The sequence below is a fragment of the Falco rusticolus genome, chromosome 5, assembly GCF_015220075.1.
Source record: "Falco rusticolus isolate bFalRus1 chromosome 5, bFalRus1.pri, whole genome shotgun sequence".
NCBI lineage: Eukaryota > Metazoa > Chordata > Aves > Falconiformes > Falconidae > Falco > Falco rusticolus.
Window position 1 is genome coordinate 32601322 of NC_051191.1, and position 24365 is coordinate 32625686.

General features: G+C 40.3%; 1 protein-coding gene across 4 annotated transcripts in view; it reads left to right on the forward strand.

Moving 5' to 3' along the window:
* NAP1L1 (nucleosome assembly protein 1 like 1) overlaps positions 1-24365 on the forward strand; it is a 31857-nt gene continuing 7492 nt past the window's right edge. The window contains exons 1-8 of one of the 4 annotated variants that reach the window (XM_037388352.1): positions 1-148; positions 14056-14090; positions 14784-14872; positions 19026-19128; positions 22212-22353; positions 22799-22879; positions 23116-23244; positions 23740-23811. In XM_037388352.1, the coding sequence (XP_037244249.1) occupies positions 14074-14090; positions 14784-14872; positions 19026-19128; positions 22212-22353; positions 22799-22879; positions 23116-23244; positions 23740-23811 (633 nt within the window). In that variant the 5' untranslated portion in view covers positions 1-148; positions 14056-14073. Of the gene's footprint in view, positions 149-14055; positions 14104-14783; positions 14873-19025; positions 19129-22211; positions 22354-22798; positions 22880-23115; positions 23245-23739; positions 23812-24365 lie in introns of those variants that run through there. The other 3 variants (XM_037388353.1, XM_037388355.1, XM_037388356.1) reach the window with 3 other exon arrangements.

Consider the following 24365-nt stretch of genomic DNA (forward strand, 5'->3'; position numbering starts at 1 on the left):
CCCGGGGCGCGCGGGGGAGGGGGAGGGGGGTTACGTGGTGACGTTAATTCTATATGAGCGCGAGCGGCGGGAGCTCGGGTCTTTTTACCGCCAGCCGCGCGGCGCCTCCTCCTCGCTCCTGAGTCACCGCCAGCCCCGGCCCGCGCAGGTACCGGGAGGGGCGCCGTGGGCCGCCGCCGCCGCGGCGGGGGGTGCGGGCGGGGGGCAGCGAGCAGGGGGCGCTTGGGCCCCGCTCCCGCGCGGGGAGGCCGCGGGCGCCGGCCCGGCCTAGCGGGGCCCCTCGGCCGCCGGGGCGTGGGGGGGCGGCGGTGCCCGCGCCGCCCCGAGCCTCTCCCGCGGGGCGCCGCCGCCCGCCCGGCCCCTCGGCGGGGAGCGCTGCTCGCCGTCCCCTCCCCCCTCCCGCGGAGCTAGGCCGGGCCGCGGGGCTCGGGCCGGCGCTGAGGGGAGGCGAGTCCGCCCGGCAACACGTGGGGACGGAGCGGGGCCCGCGGGGCGCGCCCGGCGCTGCCGGAGGGGGGGAGGGCGGCGGGGCCGGAGAGCCGCGGCGGGGCCGGAGAGCCGCGCCGGGCGGAGCGGGGCCGTACGTGTTCGTCCGGCCGCGGGGGGGGCCGGGTGCCGGCCGGGCTCGGCGGCCGAGTGGGGGGCGGGGAGGGCGGTGGTTGCGCACATGGCGGAGGGGGCGGCGGGTGGCTGCGCGCCGTGGCCTTGGGCTGGCCCCCCGCCTTGTTCTCGCTGCCGCGCGGGGAGCCGCGGCGGGGCTGTGCTGTGCCCCTGGCTGCTGGCAGGGGGACCCAGAGACTGAGCCAGGGGACGGGCAGCTCGCTTCCTGCCTCAGGAGAGAGCGTGCATCGGTTCTCCGGAGTTCAACATGTCGCTCCTCTGGGTGCCTGCTAGCCGGTATCGCCCAAGCTGAGGCCTTTGCTTTCCACCTGATGGTGGATGTGTCCATTGTCCACAGTAGCAGGTACAAGAGGTGCGTGATGTCTGTCACCAAGGAAGGCAAAGAAACCACCTGAAAGATCTAGTAACTACAGATGGAAGCATTGGCTTCTGTTTAGCATTCATGTAGATCTATCTGCATAAAAAACATATTCTATCTACTCCATATTGCATGCTTAGGGGACCTGCGCTGCCAATACCTCTGAGTATTTAATACAAAACCTGCCTTATTTGCTTGCAGAAGAAAACATGAGCCTTTTCTCGTGACTGTGGCATGGTGGCAATATGTCAGAATCTTCCACAGTTTATCTCCAGGCACATGGCAGTTTTGTGTATGTCTATTTGTGTTTGAAGCCTTATAGAGATAGGTGTACATTTCATGCTCTCTAGCTCCTCTGAGGAAGGTAAGAGAAGTGGGCACTGGCAGTGCAGGGTATGACAGATACTTCCCTCTGCTCACCACCTCTGCTGGGACTTTGTCTGCTGGTGGATGTTATATTAATCGGGCAGGAGGTAGTACCTGGTTATTTCCATTTGAATCATGAGATAAAACTCCAAAGAAGAGCTAAGGCCTAAGGTTGTGTACAGCTGACAGGTAGCTTCTGACAAAAATGTTAGTAGCTTGTTGGTTAGTAGCTTTCCTGCTGCGTCTGTTTTACAGTGGTACCCTCTTTAAAGAATGAGGAAAGCACTGTACGAGGATTGAAGCCAGCTGACTGGCTTCCAGTGTCTTGTAAATCTAGTAATTATCCTAATTCTTAGGGCAAAATAGGGTTTGAAACCTGCATACATTCACATTTTAGTGACATGGATGCCTCTGTACCAGACAAAAGTTTAGGCTGCTCAGGCTTCAGGTACCTGAAACGTAGATATGAGTGCTTAGAACAGGTCATTGATACCTCATCTTCTGTTTGTATGGCCCTCCTGTGAGACTGATATATATACTCCTGTATGTACTCCTGTGAGACTGATAACATGCTAGCTGTCTCCCATCCTTCCACTTAAAGTTTGAGTTTTGTGGCAGGTTTTCCATATCATGTGTTTTGGTTTCTGAGGACAGAGGATTGTAGAATAAGGATTTTGTGCACAGGTGGTAGATCTGGTGTTTTTCAGAGCCTGTGGCTCTCTTCTGATGTTTAAGGACTGGGAAGTGAGTGTTGGGACTGCTGGAAGTGCGTAGAAGTACCGTGCTGCATCTGTGCCGCCAGCCCAGTGTTACAGGAAGTGCCAATACTGCTGGATCTGCTGTACTGCTGTGTGTGCGCAGCACAGTCATGCTCTTGCCGTTCTTGTGCTTCATCTAGCCCCACCTCACTCAAAAAATGTTCCTGGGAGCAGGCAGGGGACTTGTTAAGGTGATCTGCGTACTGAGCACCCTCAAAATGGGTAGTCTGTTGGTGTGGGTTTTTTCTTAGCTCCTTGCATAACTGACAATGAATATGTGTGCACAAGTGAAACTGAAAGCCAGGCATTGTGGTTACGTATGTTATGAAGCTTTCTTAACAGAGTTTTTACAACCCTGAGTGAGACCTGAGTCTTCCAGGCTGTGGAACAGTGTTAGAACTCCAGATCTTAAAGGAAATTTTGGCTTACTGCACTGTTAGTCGCATTGGTACATATCTGTTTATTTACTTAGCTCCTAAAAGTTGAAACAATTGTAACACAGTGAACTTAACTCATTGTGGCAGATACTGTATTTCTTAAGGGAATAAAATAACTTTAGGATTTGAATTTCAGTAGTGAAGAATCTCAGGAGAAATAAGACGAGCATCTTGTATTTTGAATTTTTGATTGAATCCTTTGGTGAAAGCCAGTTTGTGCCAGTAATGGGTGTAATGAATGTATCTATGGTATCTACACTTTTTTGTTAATATGACTGTAACCCAGTTCATCTTCAGGTTCTTGTGATACAGCTGCAAACATGCTGTATCTTGAACTAAACATCTGATTCTTACTACTTTTAGGGAAACTTCAGGAATTGGACAGATTGCAGAAAATGGAGATGCAGGTGTTCTTTAAATGCCTGTTCATTTTTCTGCATTTGTGTATACACTCAGTAGAACTTTAGCTCTGGGTTTTTCCGTGAACTGATAGTGCTTTGCTCTTTGTGTGGTACTAGTAGGTACTTACACAGATGACAGTACTTTGCAGGCAGAAACAAGACTTTTTAATGCTGGTTGTATTTTACTAGAGCTGATGAGTCTTCTGAGTTAGCTTCTTGTCTGGGTGACTGTGTTCCACTCTAGCTTCTCATTAGAAAACTAGCGAGTAAATAATAGAGCAGAATCGCATTGTGCAAGTGGTGTTTAATCTGAGGAATGGTTGTGATGATGGGTTTAATGTTTATAGGTCAATTTTCATTTGTAAATTACTTCAAGCTCAAAAGTGATGATAATTAAAGTTAATTCAATCTAGCTGATCTTCACTCAGCTCAGAGGTTAGTGCGGTTCCTCATCACCTAACATTGTTAATCTGGAGAGTAGGTCTGGTGTCGTAATGTATTTGTCTAGAAAACCAGACATGCCTGGAAGGCATCACAAAAGTTGCTTGGGATTCATTTGACGACCTTGTGAAAAATTAAGCGATTTAGAAGCAATGCATGAGGTTTTTGAGGACTTCCTACACTCATCAAAGTTAATGCAAAGGGAAAAATCTTAGTTACAGATATGGCCTCCTGTATTTAGTGATAACTTTAACCCGAAGTTTTCAGGAAGTCTACATGTGCTGCAGACCAAAACTTCAACTGCATAAAAAAAAAGACTTTGCTAATTTACTTTTGATACTTATATTTAGTTTTAAAATATAAATAATCGAAGATTTGAAGTAATCAGTGTTCTCCCTAAAGAGTAATCTTTTAAATGAGTTCACGTATTAACAAATTGTAATCTGCACCTTAACTACTGTCAAAGGTTAGACTGGATATCTTCCTAAATGGAAAGCTGTTTAGATTTTGGTACTGGAGAACACAGATGCATTTGAAGGCTGAGTGTGTGCTTGAATGTACATCTGCACAGACATAGTTTACAATGGTGATGTCTCAGTTTAAAGCTTAACTTGAGGTAATGAACAGGCAGTTGCACATCAGCTGTTTCACCTGGTCTTGGTAGACTTTAGAATGAAATATTAGCAGTTTATCCTTAGTAGCTTTCTTTTAGATACATCCAGAAACAGAAATTTTCATATCTGGAGCCATGAAGCATTCAGGTGCTGATTTGACACTTCATCTTGTTAAAAAAACCCCATCACCACCAGCCAAATCACAATCAAACAACAAAGAAACCTTCACCCAAAACCTGAGAGATGTTAGAATTATTCTCATTAAGTGTTGGAAATTCTGATTAAGGGATTTGATTAAGCAGGTGACTGAAATTTGGAATGGAACAAGCCTCCAGGATTCTAAGGCCCAGGTTAGAATCATAAATGGTTGTTGTCTTTGCTGAACAGCAAGGTTAGTTCAGGCCACTACTTTATCTAGTTGTTGTTTAATATGTGATGTTGCAAAGGAAGGAGGGGCAGTTCTTTCATATTTCTTGTGGGATGACTAGCTCGTGAGGGAAAGTTTCCTGTTAGTTCTGGCTCCAGTTAAAATCCTGACTTAAGCATTGAAAGGTTAAGTTGGGATGTGACATGAAATAAAACAATTAATTGTTTACATCCAAACCAACTTTTAATCAGTTCTTTCTGAACACCTTTTAACTTGGGTTTTGTCACTTCTCATTCTTCGCCTCTCAAATACTATTAATGTAAATTTAAACTGTTTCTGTTCCTCGGGTATTCATGTTACTGGGTCTTCAGCCTCTCTTCTGCAGTGTTCAGCAGTGAATATAGGATACATTACTGAAGCATGTGACAATTTTGCATTGTGTGTTTTAGTCGTTGTGGATTCATTTCAGATCTTGACTACTTCTGCATGTCGAGTAGAAGTCTTCAGTGGGCTGCATGCAATTCTATCTGTGTCTTTACACAGCAATTTATTTTACCTTTTAATTCTAATTAGCTTGAATTGCTTCTTTTAATATATGTTACTTTAGATATTAGTACTATTTATTTTGAGTCACTTGGATCAACTTTGAAGCATCTCGTAATTCTGTGATATTACAGTTCTGGAAATTACTCATCTTAACTTTAGATGGTTAACTATGAGCTGGTAGTGCTTTATTCTGTTCCTTGTGTGTGCAAGGTACCATAATCAGAAATGTGGTCACTGTTTTTGACGTGGTGAGATCTTTGTGGCATGGCTGCTTGATGCTTTTATCACCTTTTTCACTGTTATGCAGGTGTTGGCTACTTCTGCTAGTGCCAACCAGAAAAAGTTTTTGAAGATCACTTTGTAAATAGGGCTCAAGTTCTTTGGCTTAAGTTCTCTTTTACAGGTGTAGTATATGTTTACAAATGCTTTTTAGACTCTGCACCTGTATTAATTTGAAAGTGACTTACTGAAACCATAACCATGTGTATATTTTTTCTAGGTATTACGACCAATTGTAACATCTCACCCCTAACAGCCTCCAAAACTGTGTTAGATAGATGATTGTTGTATTCCTTTTTTAGTGAATGCTAGCTTGTTAGTTGAAAACTGTGTTTAAAGGTTTGCAGTTTAGTAATGGCTTTGTTTCCATGGAAAAAACAATGAACTGAAGCTAACAAAAGAGTTGCTAAATACATTTTAGGGATTTCAGTGGCTTCTTGGGGAGTGAATGAATTTAAAATACTGCATTCATCGGATGTTCCAGCAAACCCCATGCTTTTGAAACCTCATTTTTCAGTGTTTAACTTTCTTTTCAGATAGGGATGTTTAGACGTTTAAGTCAAACTGGATGAAAACTAATGCTGCAGTGTGTGTCTTGCACATAGTAGTGTAACTGCCAATGTGGCTGTTTGTGACAATCTCAGTAGTCAACTGACACTTCTTTCCTTTGTTTGATGTGGCATGCACAAGTTGATCTTTTAAACTGTTAAAATGTATGCTGCTACTTGAAGTAATTTTGTTAAAACACAGTTTTTGTATTACTTTGACACTTTTTAACAAACTGAATACTTGTACCAACATGGACTGTATATAGAAATACTCTTAGGAAATCTTAAATATATTTTTGGATACAAAGATTTTCAGCCCTTTAGGATGGCTGCTGTTTTTCCATTGTCAGTGACAGAAAGGAGAAACTACAACAAGCTATACTGATTAGTTTGTTCTAAAAAAAAAATCAACAATCCTTGTTTAGGTTTTTCAGATTTGAATTTAAACTTTTGTATTACTTTTCTAATAATAAGAGATTGTTCTAAATAGAAATTGTATGTTTTCTGCTACAGAATCTTGGCATCCAGAACAAAGGCCATGTTGTGTGTTAATTACCCTATTTTTAGAATGTGATCAGGGAGCTCATATCGGTAGCACAGACAAACATGCAGATAAAATTCAGTCCTAATTTTAAATTGTAATTCTGTAGTCAATTTCCTTTTCCTGATGGAGACTATTTTTTGCTGCAAGAGTAAACTCGCACTATGTAAAATTAAAGTGCTGCAAAAATAGAGTTTAGTATTTGTTGACTGTGTCTTAATTTCCTGATTTAAAAACTACTTAAGGGGCAAGCGTTAGAAAGTATTTCCACATGAATGAAACAAACTCTGTGGTTACTAGTAACTGTTTTGTTTTGAAGAATTTCAGTTTTTCCCATCATGTAACTGGCGTTCTCATGCAAGTTGTAGAGCAGTTGAAAGTTGAAACGTGGAAAGTTTGTGTTTTCATGCCATAACATGTAATGTGCAGAGGCCTGCAAGCCCTAGTGGAATAGTTGCATTGGCAAATGGCTGAAGTTTGTGATTTTACCTCGGGAATTATTAGGAAGAGCAAAAAAAAAATACCACTCTTAAGGGGAAAGAGCAGTCAGTTTCAATTAATTGTGTTACTTAGGTTCAGCATTATCATTTTCTAGTGTTTTTATTCTTTACAGATTCTGAATTTTGCCATCTTACCACAAGGTAAAATGTGGCATACAGTTTCACAGAAACTTCAAACTTGCCTAACCCTATTCATGAGCTTTTATATAAAAGGTACTTGCCTGTGGTGGCTACCACCTCTTGGCTCTGCTGTTACTCATGCAACTGCAGGCCTAGCCCTGTACAGAGAAATACCTAGCACTTTTTTCCTGCTTTACAGCTGTTCAGACATTGCTGATGAAAGGAAGACAGTGTGCATAGCTAAGGAAGAACCATGATAAGCTTTTCCAGCAGCATTTGCCAGTTACATTGGCTTTAGCTGGCTGGAAGATTAAGCAGAGAAACTTGCTGTTCCTTTTATGAAGGGGGCATACCTCCCTTGGGGTAGTGTGAGTGTTTACCATCTTAGTCAATTTAACAGTTGCATGTAGCTAAAAATTCTGAGGGTGTTTTGTGAAACACCACTACTCATCTGAATTTCTTGGTCCAGAAGGCCTTACTCAAGCATCTGTTGAAGATTCTCCTGTATCATAACCATGCCAGTTAGTGTTTCTGCTGTTGACTGTGCGTGTCCTTTGGACATAGTGGATGAGTTGGTGCTTACACAATCAATTGCAACGAAACAGTTGTTTTAGTTCCTGCAAGGGTCCAGCAGCACCTTCTTGCTGGTGTATTGAGGAACCTGTATTCATTGCTTCCATTGGCCATTAGCTCCTTAAGTCTTTTTATCAGGCCTTGATTGCCCTTATATTAGTACTATCTTGTTTATTATTTCATTCTCTTGTTTTCTGTGCTTGTATTTAGGCAGAAAATCTTAATTATCTACTCTAGATTTGAAAATTTAATCTTGTCAGTTTTTGCTCTCCTATGTTAACAGTCAGAAATCTTTTGTTAGCAGAAGAACTTTGAGGCACTAATAAAAGGAAATTCTCTGGAGAGTTCAGTGGCTGATAATGTCTTTCGTCAAATAGATGTGGTATCATGGTTATCCAGCATAGGACTACCCTGCTCACTTAATTGAGATTGATTATTTTTTTTTGACCTTCAAATTTCCTAAGAAGGCATATTTTTCTGTAATATGAATGATGTAATCAGTTTGTAACAATTTGCTTATCTGCCATGATAATTAGTACAATATCCCTTGTTTCATGGCCAGTTTCCATGCTAATGTTAATATCTATTTCATGAATTTGATCACACAAGTGAAAAGGAAACACTTGGTCTTCTGCTTGATTACCTTTTGAAATGACATTTTAAAATTTGATACGTTATTTAATTACTACTTTTTGAAAAGGAGCTAAGTGCTCTCCTAGTTACTACTGAACTGTGATCCTTTCTCATAACAGTTTTCCTGTATGGTGGTTGGTACCATATCTTCTGCTAACAGATGTGAAATGATAGATACATTTCTTCAGGTCTTGGTACCAACAAATTTGAAGTGTGCAACTCTGTGCTATGTACTGTGCACTCTTTAAACAGTTCACCCAGTTCTGACATTGATGTGAATGAAACTGCACTATGCAGAGCATCTTGGCACTTCAAAGTTAAAACCCTCTCTTAGTGGTTGTGAGCAAACTACTCCAGTTATTTTGAACACCTGCTGTCAAATAATGTCTTTTAATGTATCTTTACACTACTATTTTTATTTTTGTTTTCTTTTTGGGTGCTAAATGTATGAAGGAAAATGTTAAAAGTTGCCCTCCTGGAATGCTAGACAAGAACATCAGTTTGAAGTAGCTTTCGGTGAATATATTGCTCTTGAGTTTCCCAGTCTAGTAAGAGTTGAACTTGGCTGGTATGATGTCATTTGTCTGGCACCTGTGGTTTCTGCAGGCATTGCAAATAGCTTACAGGACTTAATCCTGATAGTTTTTTTTATACAACTAGCTGTCCTCTAGCTGGACCTCTCTTTTTTTCCCTGACATCTAACTTAGTCCACTTAGTTCATTGTCCTGTGTTGCAGCTTCTTAATCCCACATAGGGCTCATTTGTTTTAGGTATTTTCTGTTAATGTATTGCTTTCAGTTGCCCAAGGCTTGCCAGGGACAGAAAAAGGCTGATAATGCTATTCTGTGGATAGGCTGACTTATTTGCAGTGCTCTGAATTACTGACTACTGAGGAAATTCGTTTGGGCATCAAGGGTATGTTTCTTTTAAAGACGTGAGTAAACAAGGCTTGGCTGTAGTTTGGGTCCAGTGTCCTCAAAAAGCCCATTTGTGTCCCTTGAACTACTTGAGAAATTTCTTCTACTTGCTATTGCGAGCTAATTGTGTGAGAAATTTGTGTCTAGAGAAGGGGAAATGGTGTTTCCTGAAAGGGAGGGAATGGGTATGGTGTGTGGTATGGTATCCACAGAGATGCTGAACAGCTGAGATCTGTTGGCGGCCTGCCAGCCTTAGGGCTTGTGCAAAAAAGCTGTTGTTTTGCTGGAGGAACTGTGTCTCAGGAATGTCTTGCCTCCTCAGCTGACTCCTAATTCACCTCACTATAACCTGTCGTCTTGAGGCTGAGCGGGTGTCAGGGTAATCTAATGCTGGCATGCTTACTTGGGTCACTTAAAGCTGATACTCAAAAAGAAAAGGCTTCTCAACAGACCGTTTGTGTCCTAGCTGCAGTAATATAGCTAGTGCTGCTGTGCAAGCTCAGACTGGTTTCTGTGTGGATAAAGGCAAACTGGGAAAAAAGGAGGGACTGGGAAGGGCTGACTATTTACAGTTTGTGTTTCTGTCTTCACTTGAGCAAAGTCACTTTTAGTGAAGAAACAATCACCCCTGAAAACTGAAAGCTTACTAACTGGTAACTTGAGGATGAACACATGGCAATATCATTGCTAGTTTCTGCATGTATTGAACTACATTTCTTATAAAACATGACAGATTTAAGAGGTGAAGTGTCCTTTAAACATTATAAAATAAGCAAAATTTCATAGTGTTTTGGTAATAAATTTTTAAGAGTTCTGCTAATTTTTAGTGATTCTCCAGGATGCACTCAGAACTGTGGCTGAGCCTGCGCTGGACTAAGTCTCCTAAGCTTTCCATTTTGACCTAAGCTTTCCATTTTGAAAAGAACATGTTTCTTGTAATGGCAGACAGGGTTGTGATTTAAGCTACCTGTATGAAAGAGGTTTTAAGATTTAGCCTTTAGAAAACTGGCACTGCAGCTTGCTTTTCTGTGCTTTTGCTTCCTTTTTGTAGCATGAACTTCCTATGCATTCTCCTTAAAACCCTGCAAAGATAACTATTTTCCTCTGCATATTATTCCAGTGAGCAGCAAAACTTTGTGAGTGAAGCCTCCGGGCACCTCTGTATTTGACCATAATGCAGTGCTACTGGCTGTAGCTGTTTAAGTAACAGGGAAATAGAATGTTTAATAAATGAGGTTATTTGCCTGCTGGCTTTTGCACAAGGAGGAAGATACCCTTTGTTAGTACTCATAAGCCTTTTCTTGCAGTCATGAGGCCTAGATTCCAAGTAGTATCTCAGTCCAAAGCAATCACTTAAATGGCAAGGCTTGAAGTAACACACCAACTGTAGCCAGGTTTGTTGTAATCCTGCGCTGATGACTGGTCAACTTGTTTCTTCCAGGAGTGACACGAATAGAATGCCTCTTGCTGCTCACGTGCCAAGGTGCAGCTGCTGTTCACAATTCTAAATGCACCTATGAAACAAATTGGGAAGGACGACTGCATCTTTCTTGAGAAAGCTGAGTGATAGAGTACTATATCCAAGGATTTAGTGTTTGGGGAGATACTGCGAAATACTGCAGTGATATGTTTTAGTATTACTCTTCATGGTACATACTGTATCCACACAGAGTAAAACTCTACATACTAGACTGGGACATTGTATTAGGCATTGTGCAAAAATAGTGGAGGCTGTTTGCTCTTAGTGCATTTTCTCAGTGCTTTTCTGCCTCGGCAGTTTTTCTGCCAGTAGAACAGTGTTTGCAGAGAAGCTTATGGTTGTTTAAGTAAATGAAGATAAACTAAATGTGATACAACTATATATCCATGCTAGTGGATTGCACAGATTAGTCTAAATGCTTGCCAGTGTAGTTCTGGTGGCATAGTGCCTTGTAGTCTCCTCATGCAAAAACTGTTGTCTGGAGCTGGCAGATGACAGTGTCATGACTAACAGTAGCATCTCCTCAGTTTGCAGAAGAACTCTTCCAACTGCAAATGTTCTGATACTGGGTTGTGTAAAAAGTGGAGGGAAGATGAAAGGATGAGACGTGAAAAAGGATGACACAAGGAGAATAGGGAAAATGGGATGAGGCAGATAGGAACACACTGGAGGGAGGCTTTGAAGTTGACAGCTGCTTGATACAGTCTATTTTAATTTCTAAAAGATCTTTGAAGAATGTTATTCAAAGTCTTTTGGTAAATTGGGCCATAGTTGGAAAACACACAGTGATTGCATGGATTGTTTAGAAGCCAGGAAGCAGAGGGTGAGTAACTGCCCCTTGCAAAGAGGAGAGAGGCAGGCAGATGCTAGACTTCCACAAGGTGCTGTACCTGAGCTGAGTGCCTTTGGCATGGTCATAAGCGATCCTGGAAAGAGGGGTGAAGAGTGGAAGGTTGAAGGTTGCCGATGATAGGTTGTTGTTCAGAATGGTGAAAACAGGGACCCACTGAGGAATGCTGGTGAACCTTCCTCTGCCACACTGTTGCCAGTGTAGAAAAATCTTAGTTATGATCTCTGAACTGAATGTTGCAACTCAAACAGGATTTTAGCTCTTTGATATGTGATTGATAACATCATTTTACCAGCATGGTTTCAGGGCAAGGTTAGGACTAGTTTTTGACCACATCATAATACATTTTTATTTCATATACCTTCACTTCTTGAGCCAGTGTGTTTTTTCCTAAATGGGATTGAAAGCTAGAAGAGCTTCTGAGGGAATTCTTGCTATGTCATTGCTTTTTTTTTTTTCTATGCATCTGCTAATGGCTGGTATTGAAGATGGGATGGCTACTTCTTAAAGTTTTTAAGCATGACTTAATCATAGCAAATCTCATGTCCTCATTTAGAAAAAAATATTTGAACTGTGATAAAGTCAGTCTCTTTCAGCAAATGTGTATCTGAGATGTTTCAGCTGCTGTTTCATTTAGCTTATTGGCTTGGTGACACCATAAGGTTTGCAAGGTTTGTGTTGTCATTGGTTATACCTTTGTTGAAAGAACTGCCTCTAATTTTATGGAAAGCGAAGCTATATTTAAGGAGGAGAATGGAAAGAGGAAATGTTGGTCTCTGCAAGGAGCAATAATAATTTGTGAATCTGATCACTGTCACATTTGCATAAAAGTGTGTGAAAGGCAGGTGAACTGTGCATCTTGCGTTCTTTTGCACAGTGATTGTGCCAGTCTCCTTGAAAAGGTCCTGCATGAATAACTCAAGAGGAAATCTGTAAGGAAAAGGTCACATATTGTACATTGATAAACTCTTGCAAATCAGAAATAATGCTAATTATGTTGCTCAAGAAATATGGAGATGTGTAAATGTGAGTTGTAATTGTAGTAGGCTTTCAGTTTCTATTATCTTCACTTCATGCTATATTTTGAGAATTGCTGGAATTGTTATATAGGCAGCTTACATCCATATGTAAACTTGAAGTTGCTGGGCAGACAAATGTGATCTGAATTTCAGGAAACTTAAAATGAGTCAAAAACATTATTGGAATTCCTTGATTTTTTTAACTGAATTGTTAGATGTACTTTGGTTTACAGTAGTGCTGCCATTCTATTTGAATAGCAAATACTCGTATTTATAAGTCTGAAACAGATTAACAGGTAGTTGGTTCTCTAGTTTTTCTGCATACTAGGGAATTTAACCTTCTTGATTGCATGCAGCCTCCTAAATACTTAGTTGGCACTGTAAAGTTGCGTCCTAAATTAAAATGTCAGATACTTCCTTCCTATGTAACTGTTGGGAAATCAGTCTGACATCAGAGAAAGATGCTTGATTATATCTACATAGAATGTAGGTGATAAAATCTGAAGTCTAGATTCTAACATGTCTCTTCATACTGACTGTTAATGTCCTGATCTCACTGCGATTGTGCTCATGTTACACACTTTGGACAGATCAAATGCAATTTCCATTTTTTTCTGGAACACAATCTCCAACAATTTGACTAAAATTTTCATTGGAACACGTTATAAGGAGTTGAACTTCCTGAAGGAAACTTGAATTTATTTAGCTTACCAGACAGCAGCTAAAATGGGGACACTAAAGCAGTGGGTTCTATGCTTCCTGGGCCAGTGGATTATTTTTTAATACTTGCTGTCCTGAACCATTGGACCTAAGTCAGCAGTAATGACATGGTGTTTTGTTGTGTGTGGTATTGTCTCTGACTTCAAATTACCTGAAACATCTTCTTGGAGACTAGACTCTGAAGTACTGCTTTGCTGGTGGAAGGTGGTTATTCATCTTGTAATACATTTGAGAACGAAAGTGCTTCACAGTGTGTGAGATTTGCCATAGTCTCAACATGTACTATATATAGTTACTGTGTCTGGAATGTGTTTATGATGATACTGAGATACTTCAGAAAATTCTGATAATTCAGGATGTGGAAATTAGGCATGTCAAATACCTTGGCACCTGGCATGATTTTTTTAAATGTAGCAGTTCTCTGGGTATTCTGAGGAACTACTTGGATTGATTTTGTAAAGTTGAGATTAAAAGTAAATCCACAAAAAGGCATCTTTAGTATTAAAAGAAACCGATTTAGCTGCAAGTATCCCCTGTCTGCAATTACATGCTGGAAATAAGTAAACAGTTACCAAAAGGTTTCTAGCATACTTTTTGCTTCTGTTTTTCCTCAGGTTATGTTTCTATTGTATATTTAGACAGGACTAGTTTTCCATCTGTGATATTAGTACAGTCCTATGATGCAGAAGGCAACATGGCATTTTACTGTACTTAAATTTATGTGAGTAGGTCTACGGGTTCTAAACCAGAACGAAGTTTTGCAGTATTTCTGTATGCTGTAGAGTGAGAGCTCAAAAAGTGCATGCGAGATACACTGCTCTTCAGACTATGCTATGTATTTATCCTGTTTCTTAAGGCTGACATGGTTTGAGTTTCTTTCCATTTTAGTATTATGGCACTTGCCTGTAGACCTTGTAAGTGAAGTCTAATGCTGCTGTTCTTACGTTTTTGTTTTTTTTTCTCTAGGGTTTGAAATCTGGGAGAATGGCAGACATAGACAAGTAAGTAAAATCGGTAGGTTACTGAAGTGTTCTGACAGTTTCAGATTGTGATCTGCAGATCCTTGATAGGCAGGGTCTAGGTAGTGATCTTGGCACTTGCAAGATTGAGGCTTGTAGTATGTGGGAGAAAAGCTTTAGTTGCTTATGCCAAATGGATTTGTGATCTTAATTGTAAGTAAACCTAAAACTGGGACAAGGCACCACTCAACTTACTAATTAGTTGGAATTCTAGGGGGCAAAAAATTGTAGTACTATCTGTTACTATTGTTTTACTCTGTTTTTTTATATACTTCAAATGCATGTATTTTGTGGTGTTCAGAGTGTAGTTTATAGTAAACTTATCCTCAGTTCTCAAGGCCTGCCCATTTTAATAAAGGGGATGTGTAGAGCAGAAGGAGGCTTTGACTTGCTGATATGAACAGGAACTGAAGGAATTATTTTGTAAAAAGGAATCTTCAAAATTCTGGAAAGCTGCTAGTTCTTTAAACTGTTCTGAGATGGCTGAATGTGAAACTTGAATCTATGAAGGCAAATTTGGCTTTGCTTGGCTATTAAGACTTCTAGTTTGTCATAGATAAAAACTGATGCAACAGTTTGCTTCTACCCACATGATCTCTAATTTGGGCTCTTTAAGCTTATTATAGTATTTTATAAAATTAACTTCTTGCTACTGTTATTGAATATTCCTAATAGCAAAGAACAGTCTGAACTTGATCAACAGGATATGGAAGATGTTGAAGAAGTAGAAGAAGAAGAAACTGGTGAAGATGCCAACAGCAAAGGTAACATTGAAAACAAGCATTTCTAAGCAGCTGCATAGGTGCTTTCTAATTAATGTGCTAGAAGGATTTTACTGCTCAATATATTAGGAAATGATAAAACATAACTACTAATGCACAACTGTATTTAAATTCTGAAGCAAGGACTGTTTTTCCAGTTGTGTGATTTTTATTGATTGTCTGCAGTCACTCATCTTAGTCGTAGTTAGTATCAGTTTAGGCAGTGCTGGCCACCTGTAAGGTTGTATAACTGGAAAAGAAAGGGTTACTATTGGTATGTGACTAATTCTTTTAAAACTAACAGCAGTTAAAAGCTGTTACGATGTGCAGCTTTGGGTAGAAAAAAATTCAGGTGCGTGTGTGTATATATCATTTTTTGATCAATTACTTGGTAATTTGCTGCTGAGTTGTTTGATTGTGAGCAGAACAAAAATCATACTTAATGTTATTGCTCTTAAAATCAAGAAATCTTTTTTTTTGCCTCCCTCAAGAAAAACTGAACATGTATCACAATACCTGTCCTGCCTGTGCTGAACAGTCTTACTCATGCCGTGTAGTTAAAGACAGGGGGTACAAATAGAACCTGAAGAGCAAGTAGCCAAAAGAGAAATAATTAATAATCTTTGCAATAATATTATTTGGACTGCTGATAGTACCACATTATGTGATTGCTTGAACAGAATAATAACACTGAAGAAAAGTAGGATAATTTTGCTCAGGATGATGTCAGAGGCTTTTCTATATCTATTGAAAAAAGTATTATCAAAACTGGGTTGCAAAATTCTGGGGAGCACACTGGTCAGCTGAAGAACAGCTTACAGTAATTAAAAGGTAGGTATTCAGGTGTCCCAAAGGAACCTAGAGACGAATAATGTGTATTTTTAGTGATTAATCCCAACTATTGTAGGTGAGGATCTGAAGGGAAATTATACTATAGGAATCTCCTTTGGTCAAGGAGGATCGTGATGGAGATTACTTAAGCAAACTCGACACCCACAAATCCACAGGCCTCAATGGGATGCTGAGTGCTAAGGGAGCTGGCAGGTGTTATTGTCGAGCCACTCACCATCATCTTAGAAAGATTGTGGAGAACAGGAGAGGTGCCTGAGGATTGGAGGAAAGCCAGTGTCACTCCAGTCTTCAAAAAGGGCTAGAAGGAAGACCCAGGAAACCAGGCCAGTCAGCCTCACCTCCATCCCTGGAAAGATGATGGAACAGTTCATCCTGGAGGTCATCTTGAAGCATGTGGAGGAAAAGGTCATCGGGAACAGTCAAAATGGATTCACTAAGGGGAAATGGTGCCTGACCGACCTGATAGCCTTCTCTGATGGAGTGACTGGCTGGGTCGACCAGGGAAGAGCAGTGGATGTTGTCTGCCTTGACCTCAGCAAGGTGTTTGACACTGTCTCCACAACATCCTCATAGGTAGGCTCAGTCAGTGTGGGTGAGATGTGTGGACAGTGAGGTGGATCGAGAACTGGCTGAAGGGCAGAGCTCAGAGTTGTGATCAGTGGCAGAGTCCAGCTGCAGGCCTGTAGCCAGCGGTGTGCCCCTGGGGTTGGTACTGGGTCCAGTCCTGTTCAACTTGCTCATCAGTGACCCGGATGAAGGAACAGAGCACACTCCCAGCAGGTTTGCTGATGATACAAAACTGGGAGCAGTGGCTGATACACCCGAAGGCTGCGCTGCTGTTCACTGAGACCTGGACAGGCTGGAGAGCTGGGTGGAGGGGAACCTGATGAAATTCAGCAGAAGCAAGTGTAAGGTCCTGCACCTCGGGAGGAACAGCCCCAGGCACCAGCACAGGCTGGGGGCTGACCTGCTGGAAGGTAGCTCTGTGGAGAATGACCTGGGAGCCCTGGTGGACAGCAAGCCGCCCATGAGCCAGCAGTGTGCCCTGGTGGCCAAGAAGGCCAGTGGGATCCTGGGGGGCATTAGGGGGAGTGTGGCCGGCAGGTGGAGGGAGGTGATCCTGCCCCTCTGCTCTGCCCTGGTGAGGCAGCACCTGGAGTGCTGGGTCCACCAGTTTGAGTGCTGGGCTCCCAGTTTGAGAGACAGGACCACTGCAGAGGGGCCAGCAGAGGGCTATGAAGATGATGAGGGGACTGCAGCACCCATCAGCAGGATAAGGCTGGGAGAGCTGGGCCTGTTTAGCCTGGAGAAGACTGAGGGGGGATCTTATCAATGTATGCAAATATCTTAAGGGCAAGTGTCAACAGGACTGGACCAGACTCTTCAGTGGTGCCCAGCGACAGGACAAGGGGCAACGGGCACAAACTGCACCACAGGCAGTTCCATCTGAATACGAGGAAGAAATTCTTTACCCTGAGGGTGACGGAGCACTGGAACGGGCTGCCCGGAGAGGCTGTGGAGTCTCCTTCTCGGGAGACATTCAAAACCCGTCTGGATGTTATTCTGTGCAACCTGATCTAGGTGAACTTGCTTTAGAAGGGGGCTGGACTAGATGATCTCCAGAGGTCCCATCTGACCCTGACCAGGCTGTGATTTGTAATCCTGAAGGGAAATTGCTTTCCATGAATCAGAAACGTGTTTCATTAGTAACGAAACTTGACACAGTGTTAAACAGCTTTTTTACGGCTGTAATTCTTGCTTGTCTAGTTTTCAAGTATTTTTAATGCACAATTTTTCCTTAGATTTTACTAATTTACATTTTTTAACCTAGATAATGCCATTTTAAAATATTTTTTTTAAAAAGGTCCATTTGTGGACACTAAGTAAAGCACTGATGCTTTCAGGAAAAAGCTCTTTGAAGAAATAGTGTTCATGCAACCGAGAACTTGCAGAACAGAATATGTGGTTGCATTTCAGTTTGAAGGGGATGTGACTGCTGGCATTGTCATGCCACGTGTATGATGTGTATACTGATTTAGTAATAAAGAATAACTGGCAACATACTCAAATGTCATCACTGGGTATTTTTTCAAGTGTATAGGAAAGATTAATGAATCATAAGACCAGAGAAAACTAGATACCTTGATAAGAGGAGTAGTGTTGACTAACGTGAGGTAGTACCTTTTGAGAAGTTATTACAGCTTCTACTGCTAAAATATAAACTGATTACAATCATTAGGGAGAAACAAGACACTTATTTTTCAAGAGACATCAAAAAACCCCCAACTTTTCAGCATGTAATTTCAGTGCTAGGACATAAAAATGGAAGAGAATATTCATGTGTGGTTACTGTAGTGAAGGGTGTAGAAATGGAAAATGGTATGCTATTTCCAAAAGCTTTGTGCATCAGGAAGGATTAAAAAGCTTCACTCTGAATGTGTGAGAGGAATGCTGTATATACCTAGTATCTTACAAGGAGTGCGAAGTACTTGTTTGCCTATCTGTAGATGCTGAGGATGGGGGAAGAGGGCAAAACAGAATGATAAAAATTGTTCATAAATTCTTATTAAAAATACAAAGTTGTGAAATTTCTGCAGGTTGAGGCACAGATTTTGAGCTGAAGTAAAATGGTTGCTGTTAATATGGATAAAAAAACCACTTAGGCTAGGAATCCCTGTTTTTTTTCTAAATATACTTCTACCTTGTAGTTTGAAACAAGTTTCCCATTTGGACAGTGTTTTTTAGAGATGATAGACTTCAAGGACCTAGTACTGATATTCTGTAGTAAAAAATGTGTCAGACTATTCTAATGAATAATTTGTTCTTTTGCAGGAAAAATTAGGAAAATAATTTCTAAAGCAGTGTTAAATCCAAGTCTGAAACTGTCCTGTCTCTTTCCATTTACCTTAAATGGAATGAAAATCCCAATTCCAGTTTTTATTCCCTTAAAGTTAAAAGCACAAATTGTTCTATCTTGCCTTTCCGTAATTAATTCAAAATAAAAGCGGTCAAGGCAAAAATGATGCTTTACGGGCATTGTATAAAACCTCCCCTTTTAACAAAAAAGCTCAGCTTGCTGAGTAGCAGCCATTTTAATCCAGGTGCTGTTTCCGTGTTCAGAATGGGATGGATTTGATCCATGTTTCCAAAATGGAGAGGCTCTTGAAATACTACTTTGCCTGTGTTTCTTTTTGTAAGTGTATACACAGTAAACATAATGCTCTTTTGTAGTGTTTAAGTAATTTTTTTCAGATTAGTTTGTAAGTGTAAAGTGCATCTTTCATAATTTTCTTTTTTAATTTAGCTCGGCAATTGACTGTGCAGATGATGCAAAACCCTCAGATTCTGGCAGCCCTTCAGGAAAGACTTGATGGTCTGGTAGGAACATCTACAGGATACATAGAAAGGTACAGTATTTGTTCAGTATGAGCAGAGTGGTATAAATGGTTCTTTTGCTTTCTGAACAGTATCGTCTGTAGCATTAATAGTCATAAACAACTGTGCTGCTCAGATAGCCGGAAAGCTAATATAGTCTGTCTGTAGTATATCTCACAATTGAAGGGTTATTTGGGCTTTTATCAAGGAAAAAATGCTAATATTTAGTGGCTGACGCTGTCCCCTGCAGTTGCAATATGGCACAGTTTTAAAAGCACAGTTTTAAAAGATACTTTCCTGGTAGTTGCAGTATCTTTTGCAGCTTTGCTTTAATCATGAAATGTCAGTTTTCTTAAGTATGGACAAATACTTGGCGACCCAGTGTCTCAAATATAGACATTTTTTGGTTAGTGTGTAACCAGTAGCTAACAAAATTAGGAATGTTATCAGTACTTCACATGGTCTCCTTACATACCAAAACTTGGAACAATCCCTTGCTAACATTTTCTTGATCTGCATTAACAGGTAGAATTTTCTGGTTCTTATGTATGTTGTGGTTGTGTATAAACATTTCACCACATCCACAGGAATTTTGAGGCATACAACTGTCTTGCGGTGGTAGTGTCCTATGTTGCTATTGACTTGAACTGAGGCTGCTGCCGAGTAAGAGCTGTTGCTGCTACTCCTGCCACTTTCCTGTTATAGATGATAGCATGGAAGAAAAACAGATTTAACAGCTTTCCCTAATAAATACTGGCCTAAGAAAGAGCATGGAGTCAAAGGGTACCCAAGTTCTTTCTTTTCTAGGTACTGTACACTACAGATTTTCTATACCCAATATTTTTCCTCAGTTTTTCAACAGATTAACCTCTACTAAATCTTTCAGGTTCTTGATCTAAGGAAGTGAACAGAAGTGGTAACATTGATTTACATGTCATTCTTCTAGTTAACTGCTCTCTAAGATACTGTACCATTTCTTCATCAAATCCAAGTACAGTAGTGCATTCTCTATCAGAAAAGTGTTGCAACTTTGTAGTGTACTAAACGCTTACCTAACTTGCAATGCAGAAATAACTGGAAAATGTGTGTAACTTGAATCTGCACTTTCTCAACATATGCATGCCGACTTAACCAGGCTTTACAGGTGCCTCTTACGTGTCTTCCCAAGTATTACTTTGAGCTCATTTGTCTACAGAGTCTAGACACTGAGATGGCCCTGAAGTCAGCAGAAATCTGGGATCCTAAAAGCCTGTTACATAGGCTGTTAAGAAACTAGATGCATAAGCTGGGAGGAAACTGAATAGGTTCTAGGAAAACAACTGTCTGCTCAGGCTTAGAATCTGCTAATTGCTTGGCAGCTGTCCAACAATTTACTACTTCACCTGTGCCTGGACAATTTTCATGAAACTTACTTTCATTGAGTATAATTTCTTTCAACTGCTTGCAGGAGTTTGTATTCTTGTGTGATCTAGTGGCTTGTATTCAGAGCAGACGGCTTTTACTTGTGTTGTACTTGCGCAGTCCAGTTCACATTTCTTGGTCTGCTTCTCCATTTTGGATTTACTTGTAAGAGTGGTCTCTTTCATGAAGCTACTTTTTAAATAAGTACAGAGTTTTGTAAAGGTAGTGGGATGTACAGCTTTTGAAATTTTAACTAGTTGGCATGGACTGTAATGAAATGTAGCTTTGACACATGCAAGAGAATCTAGATTCTCTAATAAAGGGGTTAAAATCTTTACTCTGATATACTGGAGTTGGACAGACTGCATGTACGGCACCACCTCCTAGAAATTTCGTAGTGCTTTATATGGAATTGCTAGGACCAGTACTCTTAGTCTATATGTGTGTGTGGCATTATGGGTGATTGTATGACTTACCTGTGCAGTCATGTTAATTTTCTTCCTTAACACCTTTTTCTTTAACTGAACTTGCTATTTAAATCAGTGTTAGTTCTGATACTGTACTTGAAGATAAAATTGCAGCAAGTGATGAACTTGACTGGAAGAATGTTAGAATAACAAGAATGTTACCAAGCTTTATAAGCATACATGTCTAAATTTAAGTGTTTTTCATAGTTTGTGTAGCAGATGTACTTTTGCCCAAATTGAAAGGTTAAGGGAAATCTTGATTTAATGGTGATAAGCATGTTATCTTAGTAACCAGAAATGGTATATTCATGTTGAGCATAAAGCTGTCGGGGAGAAGGGGTCTGTGTGTTAAAGTGAACAAGGATGTTGTAGCACGTCCTTGTCCTACCTGATAGAAGTAAGATAGCTTTACTGGTTAATATGAACCTTCGGTGTTTAACTGAGCTAATGCATTCTTGGTTACTTCCTCTAATCCTTGTCCTAACGATGCCTAAAAGCATTTGTTTACTACTGTGTTCTAAATAATGTGGCACAATTGCTTAAATGAGAAGTAATCTTCTGGAGGTTGGCTCACCTCACAAGCAGTGGAGATGGCTGACAGTCTACCCCATTATCAGTAGGACAAAAGTTACCTACATCAAGGCTACAGTAACTCTGTGTTAGCATAGCTTACTAAAGTGGAAGTAGCATTAAAGAGTGTAGCTGACAAGTGTTTATAATGATTGCATTAATTGCTTTCCTTTTACACATGTATAATACAGTGGCTCATTTAGCAAAACTGGTTTTGTTCATTTTGGAAGTGACAGTTAATATGTTACAAGACAGTAGTACCAGCTGCTTTCCTCAGTGAAACAAATGTGAATTTTGGAGATAACTTTCTTGGCAAAGAATAATTCAATTGCCTTGACCTTTCTTTCATAAAACCAAGCCAATTAGTGAAAGTTTACTGTACTGCTCATTGACAATGTAAAACTAAAACTAGCTTTGTCTCACGATTGACCCAGGTGTTTGGAATACTCTGGCTCTAACTGAGGTTAAGCCTCAGTTCTAAGAGCCCATGCTAACAGGTTTAATCTGCATGGTGCAGTGGGTCATAGTTTAGATTTGCACAGCTTTCTAAAGCTTAAAATAAAGTATAAAATCTGTCTTGATGCTAGTTGGTTAACTTGAAAGGGGACTGGTTGAGGAGGGGTCAATATGTGCTTAGAATGCGGTGTTAGTAACGGTTCTGTCACTGAATTTTTCAGCTTGCCTAAAGTTGTTAAAAGACGTGTGAATGCTCTCAAGAACCTTCAGGTTCAGTGTGCGCAGATAGAAGCAAAGTTCTATGAGGAAGTTCATGAGCTGGAAAGAAAGTATGCTGCTCTCTATCAGCCCTTATTTGACAAGGTATTTTAATGCTAATCTGATTTGTGCTTACAAGCTGTAGCTAAAACACAAGGGAATATTAACTGAAGGCTTATATTTTGAATTACTTTGGTCTCATATGTGCCCATTCAATTCAGTTGTTACAATTTTACCATCCATGTGAATATTGACTAAGATTAAGGGGGAGAGAGGTTTGGTCTGTTCCACGGTTACCAAAATCACTTCAATATACCAGGCCTCCTCTTGTTAACTGAACTTATGTCAGATGGTATGATAACCTTTCTGGAACTTCAGTGCTTATTTTAGTGTGTTGAAAAGCTTGTAACTGCTGAGTTGTCTTCTAGGGGCCAGAGGAAAAAGTTTGGGTAAATAGTTAATGTATTTCTAATTGTGTAACTTAATGATTAGGGTATTTCTGGTTGCAGTGACTAGGAAATGTGAAAATGTTTTTGGTTTAATCTTCCAGCGAAGTGAAATCATCAATGCAATTTATGAACCTACAGAGGAAGAGTGTGAATGGAAAGCAGACGTTGAGGAAGAAATTTCAGTGAGTATCTTAACTGAGTCTCATCAATAGTTCAAGCTGTAGTGTGAAGCAAGATTCAATGCAGTAGTGAAAGTTCAAAAAAAATAGGGGTGCATAATGATTACTTGCTGATAATGATTCTTAATGATTGCTTAAAGCATGCACATAAAACTTGTACTGGTATCAGCATAAAATTGTTAACAAACCTTGTGAGCATTCTTGAAATGAAGAAAACGTAACATTTTTATTCCATCAAGGAGGAAATGAAAGAGAGAGCCAAACTTGAAGAGGAAAAAAAAGATGAAGAAAAAGAAGACCCTAAAGGAATTCCTGAGTTTTGGCTGACAGTATTCAAGAACGTGGACTTGCTCAGTGATATGGTTCAGGTAGGTCATGACCTGGGCTTGTTTAAAGTTGCATTAGTCCTCAATCCAAGTGTTTTTAAGAAAAGAGTAGAAATAGTATGTTACTGCGTGTGTCTGGAGAGCAAAATGGAAGAAGTACTTGAATGTCACCTCTGGTACTTTATTAAACTGAGAGCACAGAGCACTCTGAAATACCTTCTTACTGTGTGTGTTGAACTTATTTTACTTTATTATTTACACTGTTGCTTATAGGAGTATGCATATGAGATGTGTATTAGATACTGCTGAAAAACGTACTTGGTGGTTGCATGGATTTGTGTTGTGTACTGCAGTAGAAACTCTGTACAGCCGTTGTTGCCATCTGCTGGTCATGTTCATGAAAATGTTTCAGTGCTGTAGCAAGGTTCTTGCCCTGTGTAAAAGCTCATTCTAAATAATGGCTTTTTATCTCTGCGGGGTCTTAAGCCTGTGTAAACTTGATTGTTATGAAAACTGAGTAAACTGTTTTCTTTACAGGAACATGATGAGCCAATCCTGAAACACTTAAAAGATATAAAAGTGAAATTTTCAGAAGTTGGACAGCCTATGGTTAGTTTAACCTATTAACACAAAAGTAATCTTGTTTGTCTTAAGACTTGCTTGTGTATTAGTAGTATGGTCTGTGATAGCCAATTGTCTTATGGCAGTCATGAGAAATATGGAGCTGCTTCTTGTCTTTTGAAAAAAGTACATGGACTGGTACTAGTCTTGTGGTACTGTATGAATGAAATTACATTTGGCTTAACCTGCAAATTCTGATGAGTTAATAACTTGGCCTTAATATGTGGTGAAACTTAGTAACCTTTAAATTTTGATACCTTCAGGTACTTTTTGTATAACTGCTATAATAGGGTATAATTTCCTTGGAAGAAATCAGATCACTTGCTAAGTTCCAATATTTAAATTTTTTAAGTTATTTCTATATGATAGCACCAGGAAAGCTGTGCACTGGGAGTTCTTGTCATTACTGCAAGCAGTATATTAACTAATAAGCACAAGATTAACATGTAAATGAAAACATTTGAAAATTTATTGTACAAATTGGCAGCAAGTTCTAGAGTAAGTTACGTATGTGTACCATTTCAGTGTTGGAGGGGATGGAT